The 15,857-nt window shown below is 35.7% G+C and overlaps 1 protein-coding gene across 1 annotated transcript in view; it reads right to left on the minus strand.

Moving 5' to 3' along the window:
- The window catches only part of LOC130243047 (thrombospondin type-1 domain-containing protein 7A), a 163,355-nt gene extending 155,145 nt beyond the window's left edge, over positions 1-8,210 (minus strand). Inside the window, exons 1-2 of the mRNA XM_056475082.1 lie at positions 8,206-8,210; positions 7,044-7,926 (exon numbers count right to left, since the gene is read on the minus strand). Of these exons, the coding sequence (XP_056331057.1) occupies positions 7,044-7,926; positions 8,206-8,210 (888 nt within the window). The remainder of the gene's footprint in view (positions 1-7,043; positions 7,927-8,205) is intronic.
- Positions 8,211-15,857: the final 7,647 nt, after the last annotated feature.

Raw genomic sequence — 15,857 nt, forward strand, 5'->3', positions numbered from 1 at the left:
ATTGTTTCAAATGTTTGAACGGTTGTGAATGTATATCAGAACATCAGATCTCCAGCAGCATAAATATTACTCTCTGACTTGCTTCTCTTTACTGCTGAAATATTCATAATTGTTTTGCTAGTTCAACAATGTGGAAGAAAGTTTGTCTGAAGCTCTCGCTCTGATCCTCAATTCTCTCCAGTCCTATTCAGTGTTTCTTTTCTTCCGCAATAAAGCCGACAGTTTATGGTGTAATATCCTTCAATATGTCTTGTTGTGGCACATTAAAAACCAAAGACTGCATTTCATATTGCTTTGCTTGATGTAACCAAAACATTACACATTCAATAGCATTGTTTCATTGGGATTTTCCTGCTTTTTTATTTCATTCGTGATGGATTTCTTTATAATATGAGCTCGCCCTAAATTCCCTCAAATTGAGTTATTTTTACATTAACGGAGAAATAACAGGCTCATTTAAATGTAAATGTTTCTGTCCTCATTCCTTCAGCAAGCTGTAAATGTAAATCTGCATACCTGTGCTGAAAAACAAGGCATGTTAGTAAAATTGTGAAGGTTGTGAAGTTTCACATTTCAGCAGAACAACAGATATCAGAAAATCTCCTCCCACTTTGCAGCATGGTTCATTTAGTTAATATTATCTAATGTATTTAATAATATAAAAAATATTAAAAACATTTCAATAGGTTGTTTAATAAGTGTTGATTTAAAACTCACTGAGTCAAGTTCAAGTTTACTTTAATTATACAGAATCGTATCATATTAATTATGTTTAAAATACACAACAAAAAGTCTCATTCAATTATTTTATTTTTTTATTTATTAATTTTTTTAGCTTAGTCTCTATTTTCAGAGGTTGCCACAGCGGATTGAACCGCCAACTAATCCAGCATGTGTTTAACGCAGCGGATGCCTTTAAAGCTCCCACCCAGTACTGGGAAACACCGATACACTGTGGAGAAAACCGGAGCACCCAGATGAAACCCACACCAATACTGGGAGAACATGCACAGAAATGCCAACTTGCCCAGCTGGGACTCGAACCAGCGACCTTCTTGCAGTGAGGCGACAGTGCGAACCACTGAGCCACCATGCCTCCCTACTGTTATTTGTTACAGCAAAAATGTTACGTAATTTAACTTTGGTTCAAACTTTAAAATGTGACTTAACGCAAACCAAAAATATTTATTGTGGTGGTCAATAAAAAATGACTTACAGAGTAAAAATCTTATTTAATATACAGTTATATCATTATTATTGCTTTATTTATTTATTTTTTACTTTGGTACAATGTTGAGTTTTCTGTTGGATTTGTCTTTTTACTCTTACAACTAGTGATGGGACTGCGCACAACATTGTTGAATCCCTACTCACAGTTTTAGACTAACCTGCTGGTTTAAAATAAAATACTACTTCAAGAAAAACTCTAACTTTTTTCCCAGGGGTTTTTTTTTTTTCTCGCTTTATGTTAAAGTTAAATTTAATAAAACAGGTTAATACCACAAACTGTAAAAAATATGGACGTATTATCTGTGACGTCACCAAAAGGTTTCCGAAGAGCACAAATGAAGCTACAAGTGAGCATGGCCAACCGTCGCCATTTTGTTTCGCGGCCATCGCACCAACCACAGCTAACCAAAAATGAGCAAAGAGGCGGAGCTTGAGCAGGAGCTACAGAAGCCTGCTAGCATTTTGCTTAGCTGAGTTTTTCTTTCAGAGAAACGCTTAATACTTCATTACCTGCGACTCGTTTGTGTTGACCACATGTGCTTGGTTGTATACTATATTAAGTGTTTAGACTTTTAAAAACACTGTTGTAATATATCGAGCCACTAAGCATTGTTCTTATGATGCTTTTCTACAGGAGGAAAACATGAATTACTTTCAAATACTTCAAATATAGGCTGTGTTAGTAAATGTAAGGCTATTTATAAAATCCAGGCATAACACTGTATGACATTTCAGATGATTGCTCCAAAATTTTCAAGAAAAAGAATTTCAGTCACCAGGGAAAAGGCGGTCACTTGAATGGTTTGTGAGCAGAATTAAATGAACAACGTGCCATATTATCTGATAACTGTAAGAAATAAACCCAAAGGGCAACTGGCTGTGTAAAGCCACATAAAACAATACAAAAATACAATGTATATGCCGAGCTCAGCAGCTAATCAGCCGGAATCCACTGAGGTGACGTGATGTCGACAGTTGTCACTAAGGATAATATTAGCTATTTGCACCAAAACTATCTTTTGTACCAGGCTGTAAACATGTTTTTATCAGCTGTAAAAATGGCCAATTTAAAATTGCAGTCAGTGAATATCTGGAGTTTCTGGAGCCAGCCCCTACAGGCCAGTCAATGAACTGCAGTTTCAGTTTCTTTCATATTAGCTTTACAAGGAAGAGCGGGATGTTACCGCTTGGTTAAAAGCAGAAAGCTTTTTTTTTTTTTTACTTAATCCACATATAAAACTGTACTTTGAATAAAAGACACAGCAGTTCCTCATTTTTCGGTGTTTGTTAGTCTGCAGGATTGTTTTATCCATGGCATTGTTGGCTATTCATTCAGTTGTTTGTGTAAAGCTAAAGACTGGAAGATGTTCCTCTTTCAGCTTTTCTCCTGCTCCTGAGCTCAAGCAAATATCAAAGGCCAAACAGCCGGAGACACACAACCTAGAAGAGCTGAGGCATAAAACTTTGGAGAAAACGACAAAACTCTGGCAGATTTCACACTCGGCGCAGACTCCTGCTGCTGGGGAATATACAGTTGTCATTTCAGCAGCTGAAAACAGACATCAAGCGTGGGTGAGCGATGACAGAGCCCAGAGACCAGTCACAAACACGCCAAAAATCCACTCTTCCAGAGCCATCATTAACGCTTCTGACAAAAACAGAAAAAAGGCATCGCTCAAGGGAAAGTGGGACGTGACACTGGTTCAGTTGTTTATGCAGACATTAAAATGACCAACAGTGTTTAATTTTAATAGACGTACTGCAGACAGAGACAGCCTTCAGAATATCATACATAACTATATCTAAATCAGCTCAAATCTCAAAAAAACAAGCAAAAATATTATACATATTATTATTATACACTCACCGGTCACTTTATTAGGTACACCTGTCCAACTGCACGTTAACTCAAATTTCTAATCAGCCAATCACATGGCAGCAACTCAATGCATTTAGACATGTAGACATGGTCAAGACAATCTGCTGGCGAGCATCAGAATGGGGAAGATGAGCGTGAATCATCTCATACTGGTTTCATGAACATGACAATGAGTTCACTGTACCCAAATGACCCCCACAGTCACCAAATCTCAATCCAATAGAGCACCTTTGGGATGTGGTGGAACGGAGATTCGCATCATGGATGTGCAGCCGACAAATCTGCAGCAAATGCGTGATGCTATCATGTCAATATGGACCAAAATCTCTGAGGAATATTTCCAGTACCTTGTTGAATCTATTCCACGAAGGATTAAGGCAGCCCTGAAGGCAAAATGGGGTCAACCCGGTACTAGTAAGTAAACCTAATAAAGTGGCCGGTGAGTGTATAACTTAATGTAATTATTAAATGACAGGCTAATATAGATTACTAATATATGTAATGATTAATTAATAAACAAAGAATTGTACCTACTAGTCAAATGGATTGATTTAGCTCATAAATACTATCATTACATTTTAGGGGAGTTACATCACAAAAGATTTTACAACCTAAATTTCAATAAATCATTTTAATACATTTTAAACATTTAAAAAGTAAAAATGTGACTATTCGAGATGTGTGAATTATTATTAATGTTGATAAATTGTTTTTAAGGGCATCACGGTGGCACAGTGGGTAGCACAATCGCCTCACAGCAAGAAGGTCATTGGTTCGAGCCTCGGCGGGGTCAGTTGGCATTTTATTGTGAAGTTTGCATGTTCTCCTCGTGTTGGTGTGGTTTCCCCCCACAGTCCAAAGACATGCGTTATAGGTGAATTGGGTATGCTAAATTGTCCGTAGTGAATGTGTGTGAATGAGTGTGTATGGATGTTTCCTAGTAATGGGTTGCAGCTGGAAGGGTATCCACTGCATAAAACATATGCTGGATAAGTTGGCAGTTCATTGCGCTGTGGCGACCCCAGATTAATAAAGGGACTAAGCCGAAAAGAAAATGAATGAATGAATGTTTTTTAAAAAATGTATTAATATTAACCTAAAGACATATTATTAACTTATAACTAGCATTGTTAAAAAAATACATGTGCAATGTGGAACTGGTTGCACCAAAAAAATTAAGCCTTTTCAACTAAATTTTCAAGTGATTTTAAAAAGTGATTTTTACAACTAATAAATATAAATATTTTTATAGTGAGATATTAACTATTCAGCTCTTATTTACAAAGATATCAAAATTCACAACCAGTGTTTGCAAGCATGATGTACTTGCTACTCACAGCATGCTACATATTTTAGTTTTTCAGTGTATGATATTCTCTAGCTGTTGTTACCAAGATATCAAAATCCACAAGCATTGTTTGTGAGCATGACTTGCTACTTTAACACTGCACAGCATGCTAAAAATATTTACTGTAACCTACATGCGTCCCTCAATACCTCGTGTTTACTCATGCCAAATTATAAAGGTAAATTCTAATGCTGAAAGTCACTAACCTGAGCAGCACCCTACTTCCATTTCGATGAACACAAACCACTTGCCAGGTGTGAAAGCCTATTTCCAAATTATTTGTGGCAAACTAAGTCTTCAGTTCTAATGAGGCACTGCATTTAAATGTATATTTTGAATAAATTAATAAAACTATCATCAAGTCATTGACCACTGAGCAAAAAACTTCCTTGTTACACCTAAGAAATTAGGCCTTACAACATAATTACGTACTGAAAACTAAGTTGAGGTCATTTTCAAGGTCCATTTCAAGGTTGTTTGATTTTCACTATCCAGCTCTTGTTTACAGAGATATCAAAAACAACAGCCAAAGTTTGTGAGCATAACTTGTTATTGGGTAAAAAAAAATTAATACCTCTTAATTTTTTAAATTGCAAAAATGACCCAACACACACTCCTATTATTAGTTACTAAATAACTTGATTGCAGTATATTACGTAGGCTACTAACACTGCACAGCATGCATACATCCATTGCTCAAAATCTCATATTTATTCATGCCAGATTTACTCTTGAGTTCTAATGCTGAAAGTCACCAACCTGAGCTGCACCATTCTTCCATTTCGATGAAAACAAACCAGGCTTGAAAGTCTATTTCTATATTTTTTTGTGACAAATTAAGTCTTCAGATGGGACAATAGATCTATATGTATATTTGAATTCATTAATAAAAACTGTCATCAAGTCATTAACCACTGAACAACTTGTTACACCTAAGAAATGAAGCCTTTTCTTCCTAATTCCTTACTGAAAACTGTAACCAATTAAGTTTCATTTTTAAGACCCCACAATTCACTTTCTACAGTGTATGAATTTCACTATCCAACTCTTGTTTACCAAGACATCAAAATCCACAAACAATATTTGAGAGCATGACTTGCATTGTTGTATAAAAATATACTACAATTTAAGCCAAATTTTAGCTTTAAAAAAAAGCTGAAATCACACAACACACACTCCTATCAACTAAATGACACATTTAGCTTAAGATTGTAATATACCCCCCTCAACACTGCTTACAGTAGGCTACTTTAACACTGCATATATCCATCTCTCAAAACCTCATGTTTATTCATGCCAAATTAGCTCTTTAGTTGTAATGCTGAATGTCACGAACCTGAGCGGGACCGTACTTCCATTTTGATGAACGCAAACCACTTGCTGAGCCTGCAAACGTATTTCCATATTATGTGATAAATTAAGTCTTCAGTTCTAATAGGACAAAGAATTTACATGTATATTTGAATACATTAATAAAAACTATCATCAAGTCATTAACCACTGAACAACTTGTTACACCTAAGAAATGAAGCCTCGTCTTCCTAATTCCTTACTGAAAACTGTAATCAATTAAGTTTCATTTTTAAGACCACTCAATTCACTTTCTGCAGTGTATGAATTTCACTATCCAACTCCTTTTTACCAAGACATCAAAGTCCACAACCAATATTTGTGAGCATGACTTGCATTGTTGGGTAAAAATTTAATATATTAAAAATATCTTAATTCTATCTTAATCTTTAAAAAATGCACACAAAAAAATCCCGACACATACATTACTTTGCTTATATAGTAACACACTTAAGATTGTCATCAATTACTTTTTTCCCAACACTGCTTAGAGTAGGCTACTAACTCTGCAGCATGCATATATCCATTCCTCAAAACCTCATGTTTATTCATGCCAAATTAGCTCTTTAGTTATAATGCTGAAAGTCACTAACCTGAGCGGCACCGTACTTCTATTTCGATGAACACAAACCACTTGCCGGACATAAAGACCTGTTTTCATTTTAATTGTAGAAAATTAAGTCTTCAGTTCTAATGGGACACTGCATTTAAATGTATATTTTGAATTAATTAATAAAAACTATCCTCAAGTGAGTGACCACTGAGCAACAATAAAATAAACGTCCTTTAACTTTGTTACACCTAAGAAATTAATCCTTTTCTTCTTGATTCCTTACTGAAAACTGAAATCAATTAGGTTTCATTTTTAAGACCCCACAATTCACTTTCTACAGTGTAGGATTTTCACTATCCAACTCTTGTTTACCAAGACATCAAAATCCACAACCAATATTTGTGAGCATGACTTGCATTGTTGGGTAAAAAAGTCATATATTAAAAATGTGAAGCCTATCTTAATCTTTAAACAATGCAAAAATCACATGACACATACATTATTTTATATAGTAGCTTACACATGTTTACTTAAAAAAGTAACTTAAGATTGTCACCAATTACTTTTTTCCCCAACACTGCTTACAGTAGGCTACTAACACTGCAGCATGCATATATCCATCTCTCAAAACCTCATGTTTATCCATGCCAAATTAGCTCTTTAGTTCCAATGCTGTAAGTCACTAACCTGAGCGGCACCGTACTTCCATTTCGATGAACGCAAACCACTTGTCGGGCCTGAAATCCTATTTGCATATTCCAGAGGTCATCCTCCATTCGACTGAGCCGGTTGCGGTTTCTCTTGCTCTTGATGAGCTCCCGCATCTCCGGGTCTCTGCTGCCCTTCCGCTCCTTGCCTTTCCGTCGGCGGGTTTGGCGCACGGCGCGCAAGGGGGCGGCTGTGGAGGTCGGCAAGATCACCGCAGGCACGGGCAAACTCTGGCACTCGCTCCAGCCGCCCACTCTCAGATTAAACACTGTCTCTCGGCCCTCGCAGGCCCTCGGTGCGCACGTTTGGAACTCAGTCAAATTCGGGCACGGAAGTCCACCGAAAAGTGGCGGCGCCACTACAGAGCGCACGCGGTTCTGCAAACCCAACCCGCAGGTCTTAGAGCAAGTGGTCCACGGGGTGAATTCAGTCACCACACAGTCCTTAGGGCACGGAATAAGACAAGCCTGTTCCTGTCTGGGTTTGGGCTCAAAGTACTCGCAGATGGCATCGTCTGCTGTGGAGCCGTCCGCTCGGAGCGAGCAGTACACCTCGCGTGTTTGGATGCCCTCCTCGCCCTGCAGACAGGCTGCTGTGCGGCCGGTGCGCAGAGATATGGGCACGCACTGGTTCCACGCGCCCCGCCGCCAGTCGTACAGGTCTTTGTGCCAGTCGCAGACGCGGAAGCAGCTCTGTTGGTTGGCGGGTCGGCTGGACTGAAGGCAGTTGGTGTGGAGGGTCGTCCAGCCCTCCACATGAGCACACCACACCGCACGACTCTGGCTGCCGCCGGGACCGCATTCGCTGCCCATACACCTGCCCCACGGACCTGAGGAGAACACAGTAGGAGTTAGTGCACTGTAAAAACCAAAAAGTTAGGGTAAGTCAAAGCATTTGAGGAAACCGATTGCAACAGACCATTTAAGTTCAAAAACTAATCCTAATAAGTACTGTAAACTTAATCCATTTGAGTAAATGAAGCAATTTGAGCAGTTAAACCCAATAAATGAAGAGAACTCAAACCAAATGAGCACTGTAAAACCCAATAAGTTAAGGCAACTCAAATCGTTTGAGGAAACCAATTGCTACAAACCATCTGCGTTAAAAAAATTGTCTATTTAAGTACTGTGAACTTACTCCATTTAAGTTGAAGTAATGAGGTATTTAATTAACTCATTACCTTCAACACTGAGTTCAAAACTCTTTTCAAATGAGTAGAATTAACTTTCAGGCAATTCTGAGTTAACTACACTCATTTCATTTGACAAAGTTGACTGTTGGGTTTTACAGTGTGTGACATCTGTGCAATTATGGTGATTTCACAGATTTATGAGATGCATTGGTTTTGTGTATGACAAAGGCTAAACTTATTTGATTTTTAAGATGCAGTAAAGTATTAGTGAGTATTGTCAAGTACACTCAGAAAATTATTTTGCTGCTCATTTAAACGACTTATTCAAAATGAGTTGTAACAACACGATTCTTGCCATTTTGGGATAACCTAAATATTTTAAGTTGAATCAACTTAATCCACTTAGTTGAATCCATTCAAGTGCACACACACACACACACACACACACACACACACACACACGCACGCACGCACGCACACATACACCCTGAAGTATTTTGAAATATTATTGTATGAGTGTTTTACACTTCTGTGATGTTTTTTTGCGTCATTATTTATCTTACTGTACATTATAAGACTTGATGACATTTTAAATGTTATTTAAATGTCAAATATAAATATTGTTAATGACAATTTGATTTTAGAAAATGACAATTGGTCAGAATGATAAATATACAAACATGCTAGAAAAAACTGCTGGTTTACTTTTACACAATGCTGGCTGGGTCAAATATGGACAAAACCCAACCGTTGGGATAATTTTTTAACATTAAATTGGAATTAATTAAAAAAATTCATTTGGACCCAACATTGGGTTAAAACACACCAGCATTTTTAGTGTGTTTATATTACTTGTCTGAAGAAAAAAAAAATGTCATTGCTTTGCCAAAAATTTAATTAACATGTCTGAAAACATGGGCGCAGTGGGTAGCATGTTCGCCTCACAGCAAGAAAGTCACTGGTTTGAGCCTCAGCTGGGTCAGTTGGCATTTCTGTGAGGAATTTTCATGTTCTACCCGTGTTTGCGTGGGTTTCCTCCGGTTGCTCCAGGTTCCCTCATAAGTCGAAAGACATGTGGTTTAGGTGAATTGGGTAAGCTAAATTGTCCGTAGTGTATGGGTGTGTGTGTGTGTGTGTGGATGTTTCCCAGTGATAGGTTGCAGCTGGAAGGGCATCCGCTGCATAAAACATATGCTGGATAAGTTTGCGGTTCATTCCGCTGTGGCGACCCCAGATTAATAAAGGGACTAAGCCGAAAAGAAAATGAATGAATGAATGAATGAATGAATGAATGTCTGAAAACATGGCACTTGGTCAATATTGTGCTCTTTTCCAAAGATGGCGGAGCTACAAATGTATCAGCATATTGGCATTCAAAAACAAGACTAAAGACGTTTTTCAAGACATTTTTCCGGATTCAAACCCAAGCTATTTTCAATGGCATCAAGCAGAAGAGTATGCAAAATCACTCCTTGACGTTAGACTTTAAGCTTCTGACACCCGCTTGTAACACAGAAGAAGAAGACAAAGTTGACATGCTTGTTGTTATGGATGGTTCAAGCAGCAGCTCCTGCTCTAGCGATGAAGAAATGTTTATTAATCACCAGTGCAATAGGCAACTCCACGTTCATATCGCCTCTCGGCATCTTCTTCAGCGTGCACTCGCACTGACAGTTTTGCACTTGAGTGCCTCCAAGTGCTGTTTACTGTAACTTCAGCAGCTCCGTGCACGTGAACAAAAGTGCCAATCTGATTGATGGAGAAGGTTTTGACCTGGTGCGTCAAAACAAAAAAACAAGCATGAGGCGCTTTTTAAAAATGACGCTTTTACGCCTGGCATTTTGCATGTTGGTGTGCACGATCACATTGACGCTCTTTATTTGGTCACGAGGCATTAAACGTTGATGGAAAACACGAGCAAAATACGTCTCGGTGTGCACGCGCCTTTTCATCCTATGCTAATGAGGGAGAGATCATCACTAATGGGCTTTCCCCCTCTGATGACACGTACAAAGAGAAAATGTCAATCAAAGTGTCTCTGCAGACGGTTTTTATCAAGTGTGATTATAAAACATAAAATTTATGAATTTTTACCATTACAGGCTGGCTATATTCACACACTGCCACCACACAACTGTGCTTAAACTTCTTATAAAAGTGATTTTTGCATTATAGGGCCCCTTTAAAAGATCTAAATCTAATTAAAAGTGTAGTATAACATCAATCTCTCACTATGAGACACCAAACTGGGTTTGGGTATTCACTATAGGCTGATTACAGGCAGTGAAGTGGCCCACTAAATGTTGAAACTGAGCGTCACATTTACACACTTCAAAATATCAATAGCTTCAATTTTGTACCTGACTAATCCTGAAGGTGCTAATCCGAGTGGCTTAATTACACAATTTGACCGTGAAGCAATTAGACAGTCAAAAAACTGAGTTAATCACCGTTTGGTACCTGCTGCTTTGTGCTGATCACAGAATGACAGAAATGAGAAAACAACTCAGAATACAGAAGATAGAGGAAGCTCATGTGCTCTAATTCTAGCATCGAGACGAATGCAGAGTTCAAAATTTAATGTGATCTTCAAGAACCAATGCTAAATATCAGGCAAAACGAGAAAAGCACAAGGCTAATGACAGGAAAAACTGACTACAGATCTGAAAAATAAACGGTGAACATCAATTATGCAGCATTTCTTTTCTGTATGTTTATTTATGGATTAAAGATGCAAAAACGGGGTTTCAAACATCAAATATTGTGAAATGCAGCTTGTTTTCTGTACATTAGACAATTATGACTTTTATATACTTTTAGCATGATTTCCAGCAGACGCACAAACACTAAATTGCCATTTCAAGAGTTCACACTTAGCTGATGATTCATCAATAGCTTGTTTGGCATGTGTCCCGGGAGAGAGCCCCGAGCTCAAGGGATCCTCGAGCCCAGGGCTTCCTCCCGTTTGCAGAGCGAGAGGGGAGCCTGAGCTCGGTGGATCTCAGAACTCCCCGTCTGCAGTAGCTAAGGGAACACGTGAGGAAAAAGCAAGGGGGCTAGACAATTGTTTCATTGTTATGCATGATGTAGATTTTTTGGATGGTGGGAGGAAACCGGAGAACCCGGGGAAAACCCACGCGGACACGGGGAGAACATACAAACTCCTCACAGAAACACCTACTGACCTGGCAGGACCAGGGTTGGCAGTGTTCTTGCTGTGGGGCTAACAGTGCTAACCACTGGGCCTCCGTGCCGCCCGATCTAAGGTGAAGGAGGAGAATGGGGAGGAAGGGGGGTTTCTTCCAAACGAAGATAAAGTGGACTGAAAACTGTGGTTATTTATAGTAGCTTATGGCTCGTATGATTGGATGATACTGATTAGCTTAATACGAGACCGGCTGTGATAAATCATAAGCACATGATCCTCTCGAAATTAGTTTATTAATAAACCTCACTTAGTGTAATAGTTTATATATATAGTGTAATAGTCTAAATATATGACATATTTAGAATCATTTGCTGACATATTAAAACACGTTATTTAAGGATCACTGTGCAGCTAAAATAGCAATAAATTGTCATTAAATCTTTATACTTTGCTATTATGACTTTTTTTTCAAGAAGAGGTCTATCATTTAAATTACGTAACATTTGGCTTAAAGTTTTGACTCTTCTAAAGCATAAAAATACCATAATATGTTTGCAGATATTTAAGAAACATGCTAAGTGAACATTCTTGTTTATCTGAAAAACAATGCTGAAGTCAGACTTTCTGCTTTGAAAATGTGCGTTACGTGCCGGATCGTCTGTCTTTGTTTTTGTTCTTTTAACCCACCCAATGTCAGTTTAGCCAATTATATTTCAGCACCATGGGTTGCCTTGTTGGAAAACCTCATATTTTATTCATTTACTCAGAAAGGCTTTCAAAGTGTGCGTCACCAAAATGTGACCTCCGGTGGACAGTAGCAGCCTCCAAAATGAGACGCAGATTGAGAGTTCAATATGAGGTGGTTATTAATTAGCACATAGTATAAATATTACGAACATAAATATTAGGTGAGCAGGTTACATTGTAACCCCGTGTCTGAACAACACACTACGTGACGAGATTCGCAGTGATGAGCAATTGAACTGTTTGCACTAGACGAAACACGACAGAATTCTCAATACAGCTATTTAGAAGCACAAAATAGTGCACTTACTGCATTCCAACGAAATGGTAAAGTTTATACCCTTATTAATACATGTTAAACCTTTTTAACATCATTAAATGTAGATGCTGAATCACTGATATGTGTTGGTTTGCACTGAGTCACAGTTCTAAACTTCAAACAGTTTATTTTATTTCCAAGATCCGAGGTGAACTGTCTGCTGCTGCTTTCAGTAGTGCGGCAATAATTGTCATGTAAAATGGCATTCAAGCTCACATTGTTAGCATTTAACACTGAATAAAGCACATGAGGTGTACCTGAGGTGATCATTGTCAGAATTTTCTGTTGTTCAGCTGCAAGAAATAGAAGCCGTTTCTAAATTATACATTTCAGGTCTTGGTTAGGACAAAACTTCCTTTAAAATGGAAAATATTTCTTCTGTCGTGTGCCATTTTTTTTTATATATATATATATTTTTTAAATATGACTTAAATAAAACTTTTGGCTTGATAGTCTGCTGTTGGTTTTGTCAATCTGGCAACCTGCGCTTGCGTGTGTTTTGAACCAGGTGTGCAATACCTAGTTCAGCCACTGAATATCAAACATATAAACTGCACATTTAATCACTTTTTCTGTTATCATTTTATTAAGTATAGCTCAGATAAGACATGTTTTTATATTGATATTTTTGCATTGTTGCGCTAGATGATAATGGAACATGATTATACCCATATTTTACTTTTATTTTTTACAAATTCTTATTTAAAACATTAAACTAGACACATTGCTTACTTTTAAATTGCTTTATGTGGATATGAAATCAATCATTCATTCATTTTTCTTTGCTTAGTCTATTACAGAGGTCGCCATATAGCGGAATGAACCACCAACCATTCCAGCATATGTTTTACGCAATGGAGGCCCTTCCAGCCACAACCCAGTATTGGGAAACACCCATGCAACTCACACACACACACCCACACAACGGTCAATTTAGCTAATCCAATTCACCTATAGCGCATGTCTTTGGACTGTGGGGGAAACCGGAGCAACCGAAGGAAACCCATGCCAACACGGGTAGAACATGTAAACTTCACACAGAAATGCCAACTGGCCGAGCCGGGATTCGAACCAGCAACTTTCTTGCTGTGATGTGACAGTGCTAACCACTGAGCCACCATGCCCGCCATATATAAAACTACTTTTGAAAATTTACATGACGCTGACATCTTTGGCCCTTATGCTTAAAAAAACACTTAAAAACTCTCTAATAATTTAATTGTGGAACAAAATGTGATGCTACTCACAGATCCACAATTTAAAAAAATATAAGAATTTATTTGAGTTACTTAGTCTATCAAAATGAGTCTATCAATGATGATTTTTCTATATTTAAAACAGCTTTTCTACTAAACTGCAATTAAAGGGTCATTGACTTCCAAAAGCTTTCTGGATATATATTTTTTTCATTTTTATGACATTTACTATTTTAAATCTGCATATTGTACATTTTTAAAGAAGCAACATTTGAACAAAAAAAAAACATTGGGAACATCAGATAAAACTGAGACAAGGAAAGACAACAGGAGCTGTGAGCTCTGTCTCACAGTTGCATTACAAAATGAGCCTTTATTACTATTCATTTCCACTGTATTACATTAGCCGTGTCACCATAACAGAGTTTTCATCGCACATCATGCATGAAAAATAGTCACTCCCTTAATGAAGCCAAACAATAATCCATCTGAGGAGTTTTTTTGCTTCTAAAGCTGCCCATCAGGCTTCATTGTGTTAAACAAGAGCAGAGGAAATTGAAGTTTTGTGAAGAGCAGTACTGAAAAATAGTTTCTAAAAAAAAATAGATTTTCTTTCTTTTTATATTATCTGATGCCAGTGCGCTGGCTGCTATGACATTGCTAGTTTGATAATCTGGTTCTCAGGTTATAATAAAAAAATATAAAAATAAATAAATAATAATAATAATAATAGTTATTATTATTATTATTGTTGTTGTTGTTTAAATTATTTATTTATGCTTTTATTTATTTATTTATTAATACCTTTATTTATTTATTTATACTTGTATTTATTTATTTATTTATTAATACCTTTATTTATTTATTTATACTTTTATTTATTTATACTTTTATTTATTTATTTATTTATACCTTTATTTATTTATTTATACTTTTATTTATTTATACTTTTATTTATTTATGCTTTTATTTATTTATGCTTTTATTTATGCTTTTATTCATTTATGCTTTTATTTATGCTTTTATTTATTTATTTAGACTTTTATTTATTTAAACTTTTATTTATTTAGACTTTTATACTTTTATTTATTTATTTATTTATTTATGCTTTTTACTTATTTGTTTATTTATACTTTAATTAATTTGTTTAATTGCGCTTTTATTTATTTATACTTTTATTTATTTATTTATTTATACTTTTATTTATTTATTTGTTTGTTTTTTATATTCATGACAGTTATTGTTGACTTAATCTAATACTATTTAAAAAACAAATAAATCAAATATTAAATCTGAAATAAAGCTAAACTTAAAATAAAGTTAAACCAAATACAAATCAAATTAAATTAAACATGTTATGGCATTATAAAATAAAATAAAATAAAATAAAATGATGAAATAGAAAAAATTTTATAGAAGTAAACTTTTTCATTTCAGGTTCAAACTGTTATTTTTAACAAAAAGCAAAATGGTTAAAAGTCAAATAAAATGGAGCTGAAACTAAATCATTTCAGGAGTTATGGAATTATTTCTGCTAAATTAAAACAGATAAATAATGTCACAATAACATTGAAACAACTAAAGCTATTCAAAATTAAAATGAACTAAACTAATGTTTTGTCTAATGCGTTTAATGTTAACAAGAATTTATAGCAGAACAATTCATCCACACACTATGAACCAGATGGTTTCATTGCAAAAATAATAAATGGAAAAAGAGGGGCTTCACAAACATAACTGATCATATTAAATCATACGAGCAGCTGGTCGACCACTCATCCCACCCACTCACAAGCACTTTTCATATAATTTCAGAAAGCAGGTGGGTGGACCTGCAGGTCACTGGGTTTCATTATGGACTTAAATCACAAGTGCTGTTATTGTTAACTACAAATTAAACAAATTAAAATTAAACTTATTAAAATGAAATAACAAAGCTGAAATAAAATAGCATAAAGCTAAAATAATATGTATATATTTATATATATATATATATATATATATATATATATATATATATATATATATATATATATATATATATATATATATATATATATATATATATATATATATATATATATAAACAATTCACAATAATAAAAAAGCTAATAACTAACAAATAACAAGGCTGAAAAAAGCTGAATTAAAAAGATAAAATAAATTAAATTAAATAAATGAAATAAAATATTTAAGAGATTTTTTATTTATAAAATAAAACAAATAATAATACACAATAGTATAGTTATT

Source organism: Danio aesculapii, chromosome 16 (genome assembly GCF_903798145.1).
Source record: "Danio aesculapii chromosome 16, fDanAes4.1, whole genome shotgun sequence".
Taxonomy (NCBI): Eukaryota; Metazoa; Chordata; class Actinopteri; order Cypriniformes; family Danionidae; genus Danio; species Danio aesculapii.